General features: G+C 45.0%; 1 protein-coding gene and 1 non-coding gene across 3 annotated transcripts in view; both read right to left on the minus strand.

Moving 5' to 3' along the window:
- The window catches only part of Rpf2 (ribosome production factor 2 homolog), a 21,473-nt gene extending 6,787 nt beyond the window's left edge, over window positions 1-14,686 (minus strand). Inside the window, exons 1-7 of one of the 2 annotated variants that reach the window (NM_001106391.2) lie at window positions 14,644-14,686; window positions 12,837-12,969; window positions 9,385-9,422; window positions 6,652-6,691; window positions 4,674-4,755; window positions 3,478-3,554; window positions 1,820-1,919 (exon numbers count right to left, since the gene is read on the minus strand). In NM_001106391.2, coding sequence (NP_001099861.1) covers window positions 1,820-1,919; window positions 3,478-3,554; window positions 4,674-4,755; window positions 6,652-6,691; window positions 9,385-9,422; window positions 12,837-12,969; window positions 14,644-14,666 — 493 coding nt within the window. In that variant the 5' untranslated portion in view covers window positions 14,667-14,686. Of the gene's footprint in view, window positions 1-1,819; window positions 1,920-3,477; window positions 3,555-4,673; window positions 4,756-6,651; window positions 6,692-9,384; window positions 9,423-12,836; window positions 12,970-14,643 lie in introns of those variants that run through there. The other variant, XM_039098599.2, reaches the window with a different exon arrangement.
- Window positions 14,687-18,409: 3,723 nt separating this feature from the next.
- LOC120099071 (small nucleolar RNA SNORA9) lies at window positions 18,410-18,542 on the minus strand. The gene has a single exon (XR_005497891.1). It is a non-coding gene; the product is annotated as a small nucleolar RNA SNORA9 (small nucleolar RNA).
- Window positions 18,543-18,833: the final 291 nt, after the last annotated feature.

Raw genomic sequence — 18,833 nt, forward strand, 5'->3', positions numbered from 1 at the left:
CAACAGACTCACACAAAGCATGATGCCAGGAACACAGGAGGAGTGGTCATAGCTAACTTACTTTCCTTCCTTCCTTCCTTCCTTCCTTCCTTCCTTCCTTCCTTGATTCCTTTTTGTTTTTCAAGACGAGGTTTCTGTGAAGGGTTTCTTGGCTGTCCTGGAACTCGCTCTGTAGGCCAGGCTAGCCTCTAACTCAGAGATCCGCCTGCCTTCAGGAATGTCCACCACTGCCTAGCTATAACATGTTTTGTTTTCTTTTTTTTTTTTTTCTTTTTTTTTTTTCTGGAGCTGGGGACTGAACCCAGGGCCTTGCACTTGCTAGGCAAGCGCTCTACCACTGAGCTAAATCCCCAACCCCCACTTTCTTTAAAGAAGAAATTGGGGGCCTGGAGAAATCTCCACAGTAGGATTAGTAACTCTACCGGAGGACCTGGGTTCGATTCCCAGCACCTGCGTGGCAGCTCCCATCTACTGTGGGATCTGATGTCTCTTCAGCCTCCACCAACACAGACATGTATATAGTGCACAAACACCCTCGAATTACATCAGATAATTTTTAAAAAACCAATTACAGTGAACTGATTCCCTCAGTTATGATGAGCTAACCCCTCCCAACTCTGAAGATAAAATTTAAAAGCATGTGACATAGTATTTATATTACGAAGGGCCTTATATAGAAAACTTGGGGGTTTCAGAGTTGGAAATTAATGATATTTTACAATCTTAAGTTTTAACTGACCAGATTTCTAAATTCGACCCCACAATGCCAGTTATGATGGCAGAGGACTAGAGCTTTAGGCCAAGGCTTTAGAACAAACTCAAGATTCCTCAAGGCTCGCCTGGGCTGCTGAGATGGCCACCAAGCCAACCTGCATTCAATCCCTGTGGCCCACAGGGTGGAGAGAACCAACTTCAACATGAGCACGCCCCAGCCCCACATGCAAACAAAAATGTAATTAAAAAAACAAAACCTAGCAATCCCATTAGCTAGGAGAAAACAAAGTATTTTTCTGGCTAGGAAAATCAAAGATAGGGTTGGGCATGGTGGTGCAATCCTGTGGTCCCAGAACTCGGAAGGCAGAGAAAATCAGAAAGGGGGTTGTAGGAGGCGCACTGAAGAGGCTGGGCCCGCTTGCTAGACACCATACGCAGATACGAGTACTGCAAGGCCCCTCTAGAACGAGTACTGCAAGGCCCCTCTAGAACGAGCTTAGAAGACCAATGCTGAAGAAGTATGAACAAGGAGGCCCAGTCCATGAGCTTTCAGCAGGAACAGAGGCTGCACAGGAACCAGGCAGGAGGCCATTAGTGTGACAGCTGACAAACTGGCAGGCTGCACTCTGTCCTCAGACCCTGAGTGAGCTGAGCAAGGAAGGGCTGACTTGCTTGGTGGAAGAAGTTTTAAGACAAGAGAACGGGGTGTAGTGGCACCCCTTTAACACCGGCACTCAGTGGGCAGAGGAATTTAGTTCCTACACTTGAAGCCTGGTCTCGACAGCCAGGGCTGTGCAGAGAAACCCTGACTTAAACAACCAACCAACCGGGGCTGGGGATTTAGCTCAGTGGTAGAGCGCTTACCTAGGAAGCGCAAGGCCCTGGGTTCGGTCCCCAGCTCCGAAAAAAAGAACCAAAAAAACAAACAAACAAACAAACAAACAAAGCAAGAAACAAAAACGAAAACCAGAGTCCGGGGAGAGGGAGCAAAGAGCAGAGCATGAAGATATGAGAACGTAGCGTTTGGTGAGAAAAAGAATGTGAACAAGTTTAACCTCACAGAAAAACCAGCAAGTGTTAACGGATGAGTTCTATCCGCACTCACCAATAAGAAGATTTTTCAGTCTTCTGTAGTCTTCTGTTACATCAAAATCATCACCAGCAAATATCAACATGGGCTTTGTTCCCTCAGGGCACTTACTTGTCTATGAGATTAAAAACAAAACAAATGTAATCATATAATTACCAAAATCTAGAGAATTTATAGTTTAAGATAGCCAATACGTATTAAAACAATCTTAAAATTTTTACACACATACTATCTCATTTCTTGTGGCTACATCTACAACTAAGGATCAAAAAAATAACTGATTTGTTAAATCACAGTGCCACTCAAATGCCAAGTTATGCCTTAAACCCACAGGTCCAGTTTGAGGCCATTGCTCTACCCTGGGCTTTGGAAGCTGGAGTTACTGAGCACACAGGAAGTTGGTAAAAGCCGTTTTCAAACCCCCAGGTAAGGATACTCAGCTATCGTCCTGACCCTTCCAGGTCTGCCCCTTTCAGAGGAGAGGTGAAGAGCTGAGCCTTACACACTCCCTGTGTTAACCACACACAGGCCCGAGAGTGCACCAGCTCAGCTGGGCACCACCATCATGCTGTCACCCCAGCACTTTTGGGCAGTGGAAGCAGAAGGAGCAGAAGTTCAAACTCAGCCCTGGTCACACGGCAAGTCTGAGGCCAGCCTGGATTAGTTAAAATCATACATCAACAAAGCAACACACAAAGCCCCCACTAAGTTACATAACTTTCCATTACGCAGTGTTTCTTCCTCTCTGTGCCCTTGAATTCTAACTTTGAGTCTCATCTACCATGTGTATGACTTTACCCCTTTTGGGCTTCAATCACCAAACGTAAATGAAAACTGGGCCTGAGGTGGTGGTGAATGTCAGAGGTAGGAGCTCCAGGACAGCCAAAGCTCGGAGTGAGCCCTGTCTCAAAAACAAACAGACCCACAAACGACACCGCCTCCCCCAGCCAGGGAAAACTGCCTAGTTCTCACACCTGTAAGACCTGAGTGACATCATGCACCTGATGGCGCGGCTGAAGTGAGGCTCTTCTAGCCTCCAGGCCGTTTTCCCATGCTTTGCTACTTCCTACCTCACAATCCTGCTCAAACAAGTAGGCACACTGCAGGCTCCCAAAGGAGCTTAGCTATAATTGACAACTAATGGACAGAAGAATACAGAATAATAAGCTAATGGCCAGAATACAGGGGCGGGGTAGCCAGAGGGTTTTGGTCATAGAATAGTGCCCAAATTGAAAACTTCAGTCTGTCCGCAAGTGTTACCACTTAGGAAAGACAGCATTTAAACCAGAAGCCTAACAGAGAACGGTCATCATACTCTCAGGTTTCACTTCATGAGATCCATGTGCTATATATTATAAAAAAGTCATTCCTTTTTTGTTTTGTGTTTTGTTATTGCTTTTTTGAGGGAACAGGGTTTCTCTGTGTAGACCAGGCTGGCCTTGAACTCAAGAGATCCATCTGCTTCTGTCTCCCAAGCTCTATGACTAAAGGCTTGGGCTGCCACTGCCCAGCCTACGGGTCCTCTTTTAAAATAAAGTTAGATTGTATTTCTGCGTGAAGTTTTTCTCTATAATATTCTATTTTTTCTATAATATTCTGTCAGTATTTTTGGCCAAGTATATTTGACCAAGAACACTGTTCAAATGCTATTAGTTTTATGACCAGTATCTTACCTTAATATCTTTCAGAGACACGAATTTCTCAATCCCTAGTTCAATCATATCCAGCACATGGTAGTCATACATACGACCTAAAAGCAAGTACATCTTTAAGCACAGATTGTCACATTCACCTTTTGTCACCTATAAGGCTCCAAATTACCTGCGTCTCCTCTGTCTAAGCCCACACACTCCCTTCTTAAACTCTGGCATCCACTTAGTTGTGCTGTCAGGAAAAGCCCTACAACATTCACAAAGAGCCCAACTCTGTTCTTTCACAGAATAAATGGGGAGCTGGGTGTGGCGGTTGAACACCTATAATCCCAGCTCTGGGGAGGCAGGAAAATGGAGCTCGAGATCAACCTGGGCTATAAAACGAGTTTTGAGCCAACCCGGGGATAAAGACTCTACCCAAAAGTAATTAAATAAACTAAGAAGAAGCGTAGCTCAGCCATACCAGGAGTGTTCAACATGCATCAGGCTTGGGATGAAACCTTAACGAAAACACCCACCGTCAAAAACCAAGATACATGAAGACCTCAGACAGTAAGAGGTCGCCTACAACTGAACATGTTAGGTAGAAACTCTGTGAATCGGGGATGGAGATGGCTCAGAATTTCCTGCTCTTCCCAAGGGATTTAGTTTGGTTCCCAGCACCCCGTAATTCATGTGATTTATACATATACAAGCACACACAGAGTACATAGATAAAGATGATAAACAGATAATAGATGAAGCCACACTTCCTGTTTAAAAGCTGGAACTGGTCTCCAAAGATGTTAGCAATGGTGTTGTAGGATTGCTAATCAAGAACTAATTTGTATTTTTTCCTCACTTCCCTGGGATGGCAGGGTGGTAATACTGATGTTACTGGTGCAAAGTTTCTATGGTGATGCTGGGATTCCAATCCAAGCCTTTAAAAAGCTAGGCAAGAAAAAAAAAAAAAAAGCTAGGCAAGGGCTCTACCACTGAGGTGGCCCCTAGTCCAACATCACAAGGTTAAAGCAGCAGTAGAAACTATCTGGGGCCTACTGACTGCCTGTCACTTCTGAAAGCATTCGTTAATCTGAGTCACAGAGCTCACTCCATGAACCAAAGCCCCGGAGTTAATCAACACCAGCACTGAGAGGCCGGGGTCCTCAGAGATGCAGGCACCCAGAGCTACACTGAAAGACCCGGTCTCAAGCCAAACCCACGAGTGCGGCACTCACCTATCACGAGATTATTGGGCCTCTTCTTATTGTGGGAGCCAAACATGAACAGAGAACAGTCCGACTTCTTTGAAAAGAACTCCTACAAAAGAAGAAGAACCCTTGAAGAGCCTTAGCCTGACCCACTGTAGTGGCCCACGCAGTTGGAAGGCTGAGGCAGGGGCATTGCTGTAAAGTGGCCAGCAGAAGCTACACAGCAAGCGCCTGTCTCCAAACAAGCAACCATCTTACCTGGAAGCCTACAAAGGGCATTAGGGGCTCCCCTCTCCTCTCCCGGAAGACGCTAATGAAAACATAATAATCTAGATAGGGACATACAGAGGGGCTGGACAGATGGTCCAGAGGTCAAGAGTACTTATTGCTCTCGTAGAGAGAGGACCAGGATTCAGTTCCCAGAACCCATGGCAACCAAGAACCATCCTTCACCTTCTTCTGACCTCTAAGGGTACTAGACACATATGGTGCACATACATGCAGTCAGGCAAAACTCTCATACATAAACATTTTTACTTTTAGATGAGCACACATCATCCAGACATTTGAACTGACAATGAAGAATGTAAAAGAATATGAAGTTTAGTCAAGTTTTAAAATGTACTCAAGCTACACATGGTGACACACACTGTCATTCCAGCACTTAGAACATGGAAGACAGGACTTCAAGGCCAGCCTTTGCTATACCAGCCAAGGCACACGAGACCCAGTTTCAAAAACAAACAAACAAAAAGGCAAACAAAACAAAGATTCATGCTTAGAGGTCAACACCGTTGTCACATTCATCCAATTTATACAAGAAGCCCTTTCACGGGCACAGAGATGGCTCAGTGGTTAAGAGCCCTCACTGCTTTTGCCAAGGTCCCGAGTTCAATTCCCAGCAACCACATGGTAGCTCACAACCATCTGCAATGGGATCTGATGCCCTCTTCTGGTGTGTCTGAAGGCAGCGACAGTGCAGTGTACTCACACACGAAAATAAAGAAGCCCTTCCTCCTCATCTCCCTGACTGTTTGTCTCCAATCCCGTAATGCACAGCACAGAGGAACTGCCCTTGCTTGCTCTGCAGTCGAAGTCATCATGGTTTCCATCAGATTCCTCTTACTAGATATTAACCTTCTTTTCATTAAAACCACCACGAGGTCCGGGGATGTAGGCAGTGAATCCTTGCCTGGCATGTACGGAGCCCTGGGTTCTATCCCAGCACTGTCTAACCAGTGGTGATCCACTCCTGAAATCACAGCACTGGAGGTGGATGCAGGAGGATGAGTAAGTCAAAGTCATCTCTGGCTACACAGAGTTCAAACCACCCTGGAATACATAGGACACTGTGTCAAAACCCAAAAAGACAGGCTGAGTGTGCTGAGACAATGCCTCCCAGCACACAGCACGCGGAAGACGGATGCTAGCGGAGCTTGAGGCCAGCCTGGTCTACATATTTCCAGGACAGCTAGAGAGAGCTACATAATAAATAAAGACACGTGTCTCAAAACAAACAAACAGACAAACAAACAAGAAGCCAGGCAGTGGCAGCAAACACTTTTAATCCCAGCACTTGAGGCAGAAGCAGGTGGATCTGAGTTTGAGGATAGCCTAGTCTACAGGCCAACACAGAGGCTACACAGAGAAACCCTGTCTGGGAAAACCAAACAAAAAAACAAAACAAAAAACAAACTACACACACACACACACACACACACACACACACACACACACACACACACACACACGCCTTAAAAGTCAGTAACCTTATTTCTCAATCTGAGTATCAAAATTCTCATACATAGGATTTCTAACTAAAAAATAACAATTTATGGATACAGCATGGTTTAGTCTGCAGCCATTTTTACATTCTCTGTTCTGTTATTTGGGGGGGGGGGGGGCCAGGACCTCAGGCAGGCTAGGCAAGCTCAAGATGGACTATACCCGACCACACATCCAGGCCTGCCCATATGTGCTCTCTTAAAAAGAGCCTTGTACTTACCAGTGACGTCTGATCCTCAAATGGTCTTGTAATGTTTTTCCTAAGAGTATTAGAAAAGTGAATCCAGTTTTAATGTTAAAAAGTACATTGTTAATTTTATATTCAAATAATTAAAACAGCAGTGCACAGTGGCACACACCTTTACCATCACTGCTTGGAAAGTGGAGAGGTAGGTAGGTATCAGTGAGTTCCAGACAAGCCAGGTTGCGTAGTGAGACCCTGCCTCAATAGTTGCTACCCAAAGGGGATTGGGGGTGAAAGGAGGACTGGACAGATGCTCAGCGGGTAAGAGCACTGGCTGCTGTCTCAGAGAACCTGGGTTCAATTCTCAACAGCCACCTCATGGCTCTCAACCTTCTGTAACTCCAGTGCAGGGCCTCAAAGGGCAACTGGCACACACAGGGTGCAGGGGTGCATGCAGACAAAACACCCAAAAACATACAATTAAAACAGCAACAAACAACCAATCACTTTTAATCGCAGCAGCAGGGAGGCAGAAGCAGGTGCCAGGCTGGTCTACAGAGAGTTCCAGGGCAGCTAAGACCACGCAGAGAAACTCTTATCTAAAACCAACAACAACAACATCGACCAAAGGCCAGTGACTGCTGTGACGAAGCTAAGGCAGGCACCACATCAGCATAAAGAGTGAGGATTATCCCAGCTAAATTCTGACTAATCACTCTGCCACAGAAAGGGTCTGAGATTGACATTATTCTTGTTGGGCAATGGTGGCACGTGCCTTAATCCCAGCACTCAGGAGGCAGAGGCAGGCAGATCTCTGAGTTCGAGGTCAGCCTAGACTACAGAGTGAGCTCAAGACAGCCAGGGCTACACAGGAAAACCCTGGCACAAAAACAAAGATTATTCTAAATGCTGGGTGGAGCAATTGCTCAGTAGTGAAAAGAACTTGTATATGTATACTCATAAATAAACATATATTTTAAAATCTTCTTATTAAAACGTCACTGTGTTGAGAACAGACTGTACTATGATCAAATAACTCTCAAGAGTATCAGTATACCCACACTGATTCCAGTAACTTAAAAATAAAGGGACAGACAACTTTATCTTCAGAATTCTGAGCAGAAAGGGACCACCAGAGTACCACAATTTTTTTTTTTTTGGTTCTTTTTTTCGGAGCTGGGGACCGAACCCAGGGCCTTGCGCTTCCTAGGTAAGCGCTCTACCACTGAGCTAAATCCCCAGCCCCCCAGAGTACCACAATTATCCTGACTATGCACACAGAGCACTGCAGACAGGATGGGTAGCAGCCATGTTTCCAGACAGAAAGGAGACAGACCCTCAGAACCTGTGAGTTCAGCATCCACAGAGTCATGCAGTTGTGCATGTGAAATACTGGGGGCTGGGGTACATCTGCACTGGGCATGGGAAGCCGTGCGTTTCTTAGCTTTAGTCCAGTAACGGCACTGTAGCAGGCGTTCACAGTTTACACAGTAGGTGACGTAGAGACAACCGAGGATGTGCATAGCTTAGGAGACTGCCTTGCCACTTTACACTCGGGACTGGAGTATCCGCAGATCTGTATTCCAGCAAAGTCCCAAAGCCACTCCCCAAGAACTGAGGCATGACTACACTTGCATAGTCTCCAAGTATCTCCCCTAGATATTTACTACCTATACAGGGGAAAACAGTAACAGTGGAGACACCAGAGACAAAGCCACCAAAGACTTTCACAAACTAGAGAAGACAAAGGGTGGGGCTGGCAAGATGGCTCGCGCTTGCCTCCCAGACTAACAGCCTGACTTCAGTCTAGAACACACTGGAAGGTGGAGAGAGAACTCGCCCAGAGATGTCCCTGACCTCCACACCTATACCAAGATGAGGACCGGGATGAGGGTATCCCTCACTGGCAGAGAACTTGCTCAGCATGTATAAGGCCCTGGGTTCAATCCCCAGTATTTCCAAGAAGGAAAAACAAAACAAACAACAAGACTGAGGAAACACAACTAAAAGCAATGTGAAAACGAGAAAGAGTAAAGAGCAACTAAGTAAGTAACTTACTCCGTATCATCACAGCACCTTCAAGTCCCTGATTACAATAACTGCAGTGATAATGTAACACTAATATGACACTAATGTGGCACTAATGTGGCACTAATGTGACACTAATGTGACAATAATGTGACATGTGGGCGGGGGGCTGGGGGGAGACATCACCATACAGGAACTCCAGTAATTCTTAAGAGTTCCCCTGGGGTTGGGGATTTAGCTCAGTGGTAGAGCGCTTGCCTAGGAAGCGCAAGGCCCTGGGTTCGGTCCCCAGCTCCGAAAAAAAGAGCCAAAAAAAAAAAAAAAAAAAAAAAAAAAAAGAGTTCTCCTAAGCGCAAGGCCCTGGGTTCGGTCCCCAGCTCCGAAAAAAAAGAGTTCTCCGGTGCATACGTAATTACTTCAAAGTAAGGTAAATACAGATTACAATTATGCAAGAATGTTCTGAGCCAGGCGTGGTGCACGCCTTTACTCTCAGCACTTGAGAGGCAAGGATCTCTGAGTTCAAGGTCAGCTACGGCTACATAGAGAAACCCTGTCTCAAAAAAAAAAACCAAAAAAACAAAAAATAAAAAAAAGAATATTCATTCAGTGCAAATACTAATATCTTTTTCTTCCAAACCTTCCGTAAAGCAATTGTTACAATTGAGCAGAATAATAATAATAATAATAATAATAATAATAATAATAATAACAATAACAACAACAACAACAACAACAACTTACTTTTTATAGAGAACTCCATACGGTTTCTTCAGTGCATACTGTAAAACACAATTTTAAACTTTCTCAACACAACATTCAAAAAGCAGAGTGAGCAACCTTCGGGATTTAGGGGGTGGGCCATCAGTGGTTTTAAATTTAAGGGTGGGGCAGGATCTCGCTCTGTAGCCTGGGTCATCCTGACTGCCAACTGTTCTGCCTCCTCCTGAGTTCTGGGATTAGGGACATGTGCTGCCATTTTTCGTACAACACTTGATGGTCCTCACTCAGCCAAGAAAGACCACCATGACTGCTGACTACTGTAATACTCTAATAATGTAATACTGCTCTTAGAACGTGCGTAAATGTGGAAGCTCACTGGGAAGGAAGGGCTGTTCCCCTCAATGCCATGACATTCAATCAAACATTTCAGAAAAAGATGAGCAAGCCAGGCCAGACACGGTGGCTCCCATCTGCATCCCAGGGCTGAGACGCTGGAGACAAAGAACTGAGGTTCAAAGCAAGTAATGTGGCTCGGTGGGTACAGTGCTTGCTAGCAAGCCTGACAACCTGAGTTCGACTCCTGCCACCCACATGGTCAAACGTGGGAAAATGGGGAAATGAAGGTCAAAGTTCCCATATATCCAAGCTGGGCACGATGGCACATGTTTGCAATTCCAGTACTTGGAGAGCTTAAAAAGGTGGTGGTTAACATGAGAACAGCCTGGGCTCCATAAGAGACACCGCCTCCAAGGGGCAAGTTTCCAGTTATTTCACTGATTTAATTCAAAGACTCTATCTGCTACATAATCCTAAATACCCATGTACCAATTAGATAGCGCACATACAATGACTGCAATTCACCAATTTACTGAGTACTCACCAGGTCCCGACACTGTCTGGCTTGGTAGAGAGTATCTTTACCCAATCTTACCAGCCTAACTAACTAATTTTTATCTTAACAACTTAAATTGGATGTCCTCTGAACATTATCACCTTTCCCTCCAAACCTGCCTTATTGGATATTTTATTTTTAGATTATTTTAACTTTATACTATGAGTGCTTATCTGCGTATCCCACACATGCCTGGTGTCCATGGAGACAGGAGGGTGCTGGATCCCCTGAAAAAGGCAGTTACCGATGGCTGTGAGCTGCCATGGGGATGCTAAGACTGGAAGCTGTGTCCTCTGGAAGAGCAGCCAGTGCTCTGAACTACAGAGATGCTCTTCCAGCCTCTGAACTGCTATTACTGCTTCCTGGGCAATCAATCCAGAAACCCGGGAACCCATGGCTCCCACTGACACTAAACCTGTGCCCTCCGTATCTCTTACCTCTGACTAGCTCTCAACTTCATTCATTCATTCATTCATTCATTCATCATTTGTTTGTTTTTCTCCCTGGCTGTCCTGGAACCTGCCTTTGGACTCACAGACAAACCCTTGAACTCTGCCTGCCTCTGCCTCCCCAGCACTGTAATAGATTAAAGGCAGGCTTCAGCATGCTAGGCTGTCGATTTTATCCAGACACTCCTCTCTAGGCTGACACCATTTGCTGCCAACCCTCTTTTACCAAACCAATAGTGTCTGGACAGGTATGGCTCAGTGGTAACACATGCCTGCTTTGCATAAAGCCGCGGATTCCACGTCCACCACCACACACATCCCAAGTCTGGTCATATCTCACTTAAAAAGAAAAACAGCAATATTTTAAAAAAAGACTTGATGACCCCGCAGGTTTCAGAGTGAACTCCACTCCATGTTATTCCTTTCCGGCTTCCTGTGGCCACTTTCCTCTGACCAAGTGAGCCCTGTTCTTTCTCCTCAGCAGCTTCTTGTTTCAACTCCTCCTTCAAAATGAAGAATGATTTCTAGGAAGTCCACCCATGTGTAGGTCCCTCCTGTGTGCCTTTTTGGTTTTTGTTAGTCTCATTAGCCTATCTTGGGTTCAGCTCTAGGTAGACTGAATTTCTGAACCTCTACTTACTTACTTACTTACTTCCTTCCTTTTATATTGGCAGGGTCTTACTATGCAGCCCTGGCTGGCCTGGAACTCGCTACGAAGACCAGGCTGGCTTTGAACTCAGAGACCCCCCTGTTTCTGCCTCTCAAGTGCTGGGATCAAAGCTGTGTGCCACCATGACTGGGCCTGAGCCTCTACTTTCTAACTATGCCCATCCTACCCTGGGCACACCTTCTGCACAGAGCTTAATGCACGGCACCTACAACGTATGTCTTCTGTGCTCTCACAGAGGACTAAGACTGCCATAGTCAGTAGCTCTCAGAACCTAGAATAACTAGTATTGTTGAAAGAACTTACAGTAATACCAAGCTGCTTCCGTTCACAAATTAGTTACTAAAATGTGTATCAACAAGGTGCAGTGAGATGGTTCAGTGATTAAGAATACTCCCTGGTTGCTCTCTAGAGAACCCCGTTCAAGTCCTAACACTCAGAGGGCAACTGAGGACTGTCTGCGAGTCCAGGTCTAGGAGCCCCGAAGCCATCTTCTGAATTTAAGAATACTAGGAGCACTGGTGGTGCACAGAATGCGTACAGGCCAAATACCCATACACAACTGAAGCAAATACCGTAAATCCAACTTTAAACAACTTATGAACGGTAGGGTGTGGTGACGTGTGCTTGTCGTCCTAGCAAGGAGGCTGAAGTCAATTTAGCCTGCACAGCAAGTTCCAGCCAGCGCTGCATCACGAGACCCCGTCCAAAGGACTGGGGGTGGGGTGACCCATACGAATACAAAGCCACTCAGAACTAGTCGATTTATGTCCCCTGACGAGTTCCCTCACAAGATAAATGGCTTCCGATTTCAGTGTCTGTATTTACCTTCCAATTTCAGGTCTTCTTCAAGGCTAGCCCTTAAGACACATCATATCACACCTGCCCCCAGTCAGTTCACCCAAATATTTCAATCTTACTTTCAAAGAATGTTCAGAGCTAGCCTGGGCTACATGGTAAGACCCTATCTTTTTTTTTTTTTAAAGCAAGTCAAGAAGGCTGGAAAGATGGCACGGCATCCGCTTGCAGAAGAGGTGAGTTCAGCTGCCACAGGTCAGTCATCTGCAACTCCAGCTACAGGCGATCCAAGGTCTTTGGCCTCCATGGACAGCTGCACACACATGGACATAACCCCACACACACACATATACATAGTCACAATCATGCACACACACACACACACACACACATATGCACACACATGCATATACACATATGCACATACCCACACACATATGCACATACCCACACACATATGCACATACCCACACATATAGTCATGCTCATGCACGTGCACACACACACACATGCACATACACACACACATGCGCATACACACACATATGCACATACATACATATGGACATACCCACACACATGCACATACCCATATACACAGTCACGCTCATGCACGCACATACACATACTGTAAAATATAGCCCTGAAGCAGTGATTCGATGCCTACCACGTCTCTCAGTACTTGCGTCACCGTTGCATTCGCATTCCCGCCTTTAATCAGCATGGCATTCTTAATGTTCTCACTGAGTTTTGGTTCTCTCTTCTCAAGGAATCTCTTAGCCCTTTTTGTTTTAGGCTTTCTGTATGAAAAAAAGCACAATTTGGAACAAGTTACACACAATTTCTTCATATGACACAAAGGCAACTTGACCGACGACCTAAAACAGGAATTTAATTAGCTTCTGGCTTCTTACAAAAACTTCTTGATATTTCCACTTGTTCCAGTACTAATTTTTCTAAACCTCATATTAAACACTAAAGGATTGTGGGGCTGAGAGACTAGGCTAAGAGCACTTGCTGCCGTTCCTTTTGAGGATGTAGATTTGGTTCCCAGCACCCACCCACAGGACAGCTCCAAGCTGGCTGTAATCCCAGCTCCAGGCATCTGATGTTCTTTTCTGGCTTCTGTGGGCACTGCATATCCAAGGTGCACATATATGTAAGCTAGCATTAGATATAAATAAAAATAAATTTAAAAAAGTGAAATAACTCCAAGTTAAGCGTTATCTTTAACTTAGTATGTTTCTTCATGGTGGCCTATGCCTGTAATAAATCTCTTTAACAAATCAGGCAAGGCAAGACTGAAAAAGAAATATGCCCAAGGTCTTCGCTGCTGGCCCGAAAGCCAGGGTTAAAAACAACCCCAGTGTGAAAATGTGAAAAACTAATTTATTATTGTGTTTTTATGGTGTGGGAGTTATAGGACGCTACTACAGATTTCTGTTCAGAAAGAATTCAACTTTGCCTCTGCTATGGGAAACATCGTACTTTTCACAGCGTTCTATGAACAGAATTCCTCCTCTCGTAAAAATAATCCTCCATTTCCCAATCTTGAGACAGGTACGGAAAGAAAACACAAGAAAGAAAAAAAAGCCAATATGCATACGCCTTAGTTTCCTATATAGAATCAAAAAAAAATCTCCTCTAATGAAATGTCATGTATAAAACCATGTATTAAACCAAAGTAGTCATTTACTGGCCCGTCAAGATGCACATTTTTTTATTGAATTAAATCAAGGCATGCACTGTCTTTATACAGTGCTAACTGCTGTACACTTTACAGCCCGTGTCTTTATGCAATTTGACTAACCAGTAATCGATGTAAATAGCAACTTACTTGTTAGTAAGGCATAGTGGCTGCACAAAATCCATTAATGACTAAAAACAACTGTCGTCTACATTATTATTTAAATAGTAGAAAACTGTAAGAACCAATGTAGTAACATTTGGGAACTCAATATTTTTGAACAAACGTAACCATCACTCAGCGATAAGCAGAACTGTAAAAGTTGGAAAGAAAAGAAAAAAAAAGTACCATCTTGTACCTGTTGTGGCAAACACTGCTCTCTACAGTTCTATGACACACGACTGTTTTGACAGATATTTTACAAGGTAAACTGATTTAGGACGGTTTAAATGCCCAAAGTGACAAAACTTTGAGTCCAGTTCGTCGCACTGGTTCTTGTCAGATTCCGGGCCTGAACTCTCAACCTGGTCCATAGCCATTCTCACAGCTCAGAATCCATCAGTAGCGAGGTCATAAGCCGATCACAGCTCCCGCCCTCGCTCCAGCCCACAGCTCGCGGTCTGCCATCAAGGCTTCACCAGCAGCGACTCCGGGCCGAGACCGGCTGAGCCGGCTCCTTCCCAGGAACGACTTAACAAAGCGCGTCCGGAAAAAGCAACAGCCGGAAGACCGCGGCAGGAGTCACGGATGACTCGCTCCCACGCCATCGCGCCCCCCACACACTTACAGGACTTTGTCCAAAGCATCCATCGCTGCTGGATCTCCTAGTGAATGCACGTGTACCGATCACTTCCGGGAAGCCGCCGCTAGCGCCGGAAAAGGCAGTGCCGGAAATGCGAAATACCACTTCCTTAGACAGCCCGGCGGGCCGCGCTGGCGGCCATTTTGGGAAGGCGTAGCGTTCTGTCTCCCTTGGTTACGGAACGCTGATTGGTTGTTCCGCGGAAAGTAACTACTTCAAGTGACTTAGTGTGGAGTCGAGGATTTGGGAGCCAGGTGTTCCTCTTCAGGGAAATAACTAGAATGCTAGAAAGGTTGGAGGCATGGTACTCAGTAACCAAAACCACTGATAGGAAAAGGACACCATTAACTGCGAGATCAGTTGAGGCACGTTAACCGCTTGCCTTCTACTTAAAAGATACACGGTTAGGGTTGGGGATTTAGCTCAGTGGTAGAGCGCTTGCCTAGCAAGCGCAAGGCCCTGGGTTCGGTCCCCAGCTCCGAAAAAAAGAAAGAAAAAAAAAGAAGCAAAAAGAAAAATGCACGGAGAATACTGCTGATTGTGACTTCCTCTCAAAGCTCAGTCATAATTTGCATATAGTTTTATAAAATACACCTTGTAATGTGTACAATTCACTGGTTTGGGATGCCTTCACAAAGCCAATGAAGCCAGCACAGCTGGGAAGCTGGAATGCCAGCATTGGGAGAGGAGAGGGCAGGAGGATCGAAAGTTAAAAAAATCCAAACTGGGGGTTGGGGATTTAGCTCAGTGGTAGAGCGCTTGCCTAGCATGCACAAGGCCCTGAGTTCGGTCTCCAGCTCCGAAAAAAAGAAAAAAAAAAAAATCCAAACTGGGGGTTGGGGATTTAGCTCAGCGGTAGAGCGCTTGCCTAGCATGCACAAGGCCCTGAGTTCGGTCTCCAGCTCCGAAAAAAAGAAAAAAAAAAAAAAAATCCAAACTGGAGTCCACAATGAGGTGCTGTCAAACACACACACGCACGCACGCACGCACGCATCAAAGAACTCAGCATTGGGGGGTTGGGGATTTAGCTCAGTGGTAGAGCGCTTGCCTAGGAAGCACAAGGCCCTGGGTTCAGTCCCCAGCTCCGAAAAAAAGAACCCCCCCCAAAAAAAAAGAACTCAGCATTGGGGTGCAGTCCTGGCATTTCAGTACTTTGGAAATGAAGGCAGGAAGATCAGTCTATGTCGGGATTTAGATGAAACCATAACTATTATCTATTTGTGATATACTTATTACTTCAAAGAGTTCACCTACCCACCCACCAGTGGCCCTGTCAACCTTTAATTCACAATGTTTCCTGGAGTTACCTAGTCTGATGTAGAATGAACTTAATCTCATAGGGTACAGTCTTGTGTCTGACTTTAACTTTATTAGGTTTTGAGTTTTATTTTGAGACAAGCTTCTGCTTCATCACTTTGTCTGGCTGTAACTTGCTATATAGATCACCAGGTTCTTGAATCCTGTGTTCTTTCTGTTTCTGCCACTTGAGTGACAAAATTAAAGGTATTTGCCACCACACCTGACCTAATTCGACATTTAAAGGTTGGCGCATTTGTGTGTTCTGTTTTCAGGGGGAGGATCTTAAAATGCAGCCAACGCCAACATAGAGCTGCTGCCCATGCTGGTGTAGAACTTGAGATGCTGCCTTCCCCTATGAACTGGAACTAAATGCATATCCTGCCAAGATTAAAGGCATTTCCTGCCATTCCAGGAAATCCATCTTTTTGCATATTGGAATGAATGACGGCAATTAGGAGGTGGCAATTAGGAGGTGGCTTCTAAATAGCTTCAGGAAAAAGGCTGGGCTGGAGCGTTCTGGGCTGTCACAGTGGTACAGCACCTAAATCTACACACTATATATGTATACGGAAATCTATACACTATATATACACGGTCCTAGGCTCAAACTCCTGCACTGAATTAAAGGAAATTAAAATTAAAGGAAAAGCTTTCAACCTCACTTTGACTCACCACGGTCTGGATTGGTAAAGGGACTGGAATTTGATTCATTTTTCTTTGTTTTTTGAGACAGGGTCTCTTTATGTAGCCCTGGCCACATGAGGTCCAAATTGAACCTCTTACAGGAACTCTTGAATGAGACTCATGGAGACAGTGATGACGCAATAGCAAGAGGAGTTTAATTTCCAGCATGCCAGGGTCCTCCCACTCCAAGGGGAGATGCCCCTGAGCACAGGGAGTTATAGACCTTGTAAATATTTGGGGCAGAATTCAAACAACTGGTAACTAGGCAGGGTATTATTGATGGGGTAAAGTGACCTCTAAGCTGACTTGTACTCAGTGGACTGTTCTGGACTTTCCAGGGGGGAAGGTTGGAAGTCAAGGAGAGGTTGGTTGGAAGTCATAGGTAGCTTTGATTGACAGTTTGGCTTGAAGTTGCTCCAGGAGCTAACTACTCCCTGGAATGGAGGGGTCTTTGTGCTTGGAGGTTTTCGGTGGAATTTTCCCACTGGCCTTAGATTGACCCCCCCAACTCTGACTCTTTCAGCCATTCTGGAACTTGCTCTGTAGACCAGGGTGGCCTCAAACTCAGAGAATACCCTGCCTCTGCCCCCAGAGTGCTGGGATTAAAGGTGTGTGCCTCCACCAACCAGCCTGGAGTTTAATGTATGATGTAGCCATTGACTTTACCAGCCGTGTTTGCTCCACAAAAGCTCCAAAGGACAGGACTTGGAAAGGAGCTGGAACACCCACTCGGCTCTATGCGGCCCCTCCATCTGGCTGTTTCCAAAGAGGGTCAGCCAGAGGTCGTCCTCAGCTACACAAATTCCAGGTCCGACTGGACTATTTAAGACACTATCTTAAAATAAATAAGCAATTAACCCATCTAGCAAACAAACTTTCCCAGGTCCTTTCCCCAAATTCTATGAGCTGTTTTAGCAAGCCATTGAAAGTGAGAAAAGCCTTGTGGGGTTTGTGGGGAGGCTGGAGAGATGGCTCAGCTGTTAAGAGCACTGGCTGCTCTTCCAGAGGTCCTGAGTTCAATTCCCAGCAACCACATGGTGGCTTAACAACCATCTGTTAATGGGATCAAATGCCCTCTTCTGGCCTGCAGGTGTACATTAAGCACTCAAAGAAAGGAAGGGAAGGAAGAGAAGGGAAGGAAGGGAAGAAGGGAAGGAAAAAAGAAAGAAAAGCCTTGTGGGAAGATTCAGTTTGTAGCCAAGCTCAGAGGTAGTAGAAAACTTGGGGAATTTCTTGAGATTAGCACATAGACTAGACATGGGATGATGGTATGGGACTGTGCCCTTAACCTGTGATCTGACACTATGTCCAGGTTGATTAATATTCGAACTTCAGAATTGAACTGGGTTGGATGACATTGAATATGTGTCCTCTAGGGAATTTGTCTGTGATTTAAACAAAACCACCCTCTATATATCTGTTGTAAAAATTGAAGTGCTGAGGATAGAAAGACTAGAAGGGGGGAGAGGTTAGGGGGATGTTGGCCCGGAAACCAGGAAAGGGAATAACAATCGGAATGTAAATAAGAAATACCCAAGTTAATAAAGATGAAAAAAATTCAGGGAAAAAAAAAAGAAAACCTCATAAGATGTATCAGATTATCAGGGATGCAATTAAAGTAAAATTAAACAAGATTTTATTTAAAAAAATAAAGACTAGAAGGAACAGGTTTCCTCCAGTGGTAGAACTGATTTTTCCATAAAGGGCAAAATAAAAAAAAAAAAAAAAAAGGAACAAGGAACAGGACCTACATTTTTTTTTTCTGTAATATTGTCTGAAATTTCTATAACCTTGCTCTGGAGAGAGCAGGGCAAGGCCTCAAACCACTTTAAAATTGTTCTGGCAAGCACTGTAGGAATGCACAGGGTCACTGCAGACCCAAGCACGCTGGAGGCTTGCTATACATTTTTAGTCTTAGGAAAAATAACAGGTTTTTGTCCCCTTTTTTTAGGAAGACATGATTTCATGCTGTAATCCAGAGCCTGGCCTCAAACTTGCAATCCTCCTGCTTCAGTCTCCTAAATGCTGGGATGATGGGCAGGAGTTACCGAACAGGGTTCCTTGTTTTTGTTTTGTTTTACTAACTCTGCAGTGCTTTATCTGTGTCTCTGTCTCTACCACTCCTATTCTGACTTACAAAAACTACCAGGGAACTGCTCCTCTCCCCTCCCTCCCTCCCTCCCTTCCTCCCT

This window comes from Rattus norvegicus, chromosome 20 (genome assembly GCF_036323735.1).
Source record: "Rattus norvegicus strain BN/NHsdMcwi chromosome 20, GRCr8, whole genome shotgun sequence".
NCBI lineage: Eukaryota > Metazoa > Chordata > Mammalia > Rodentia > Muridae > Rattus > Rattus norvegicus.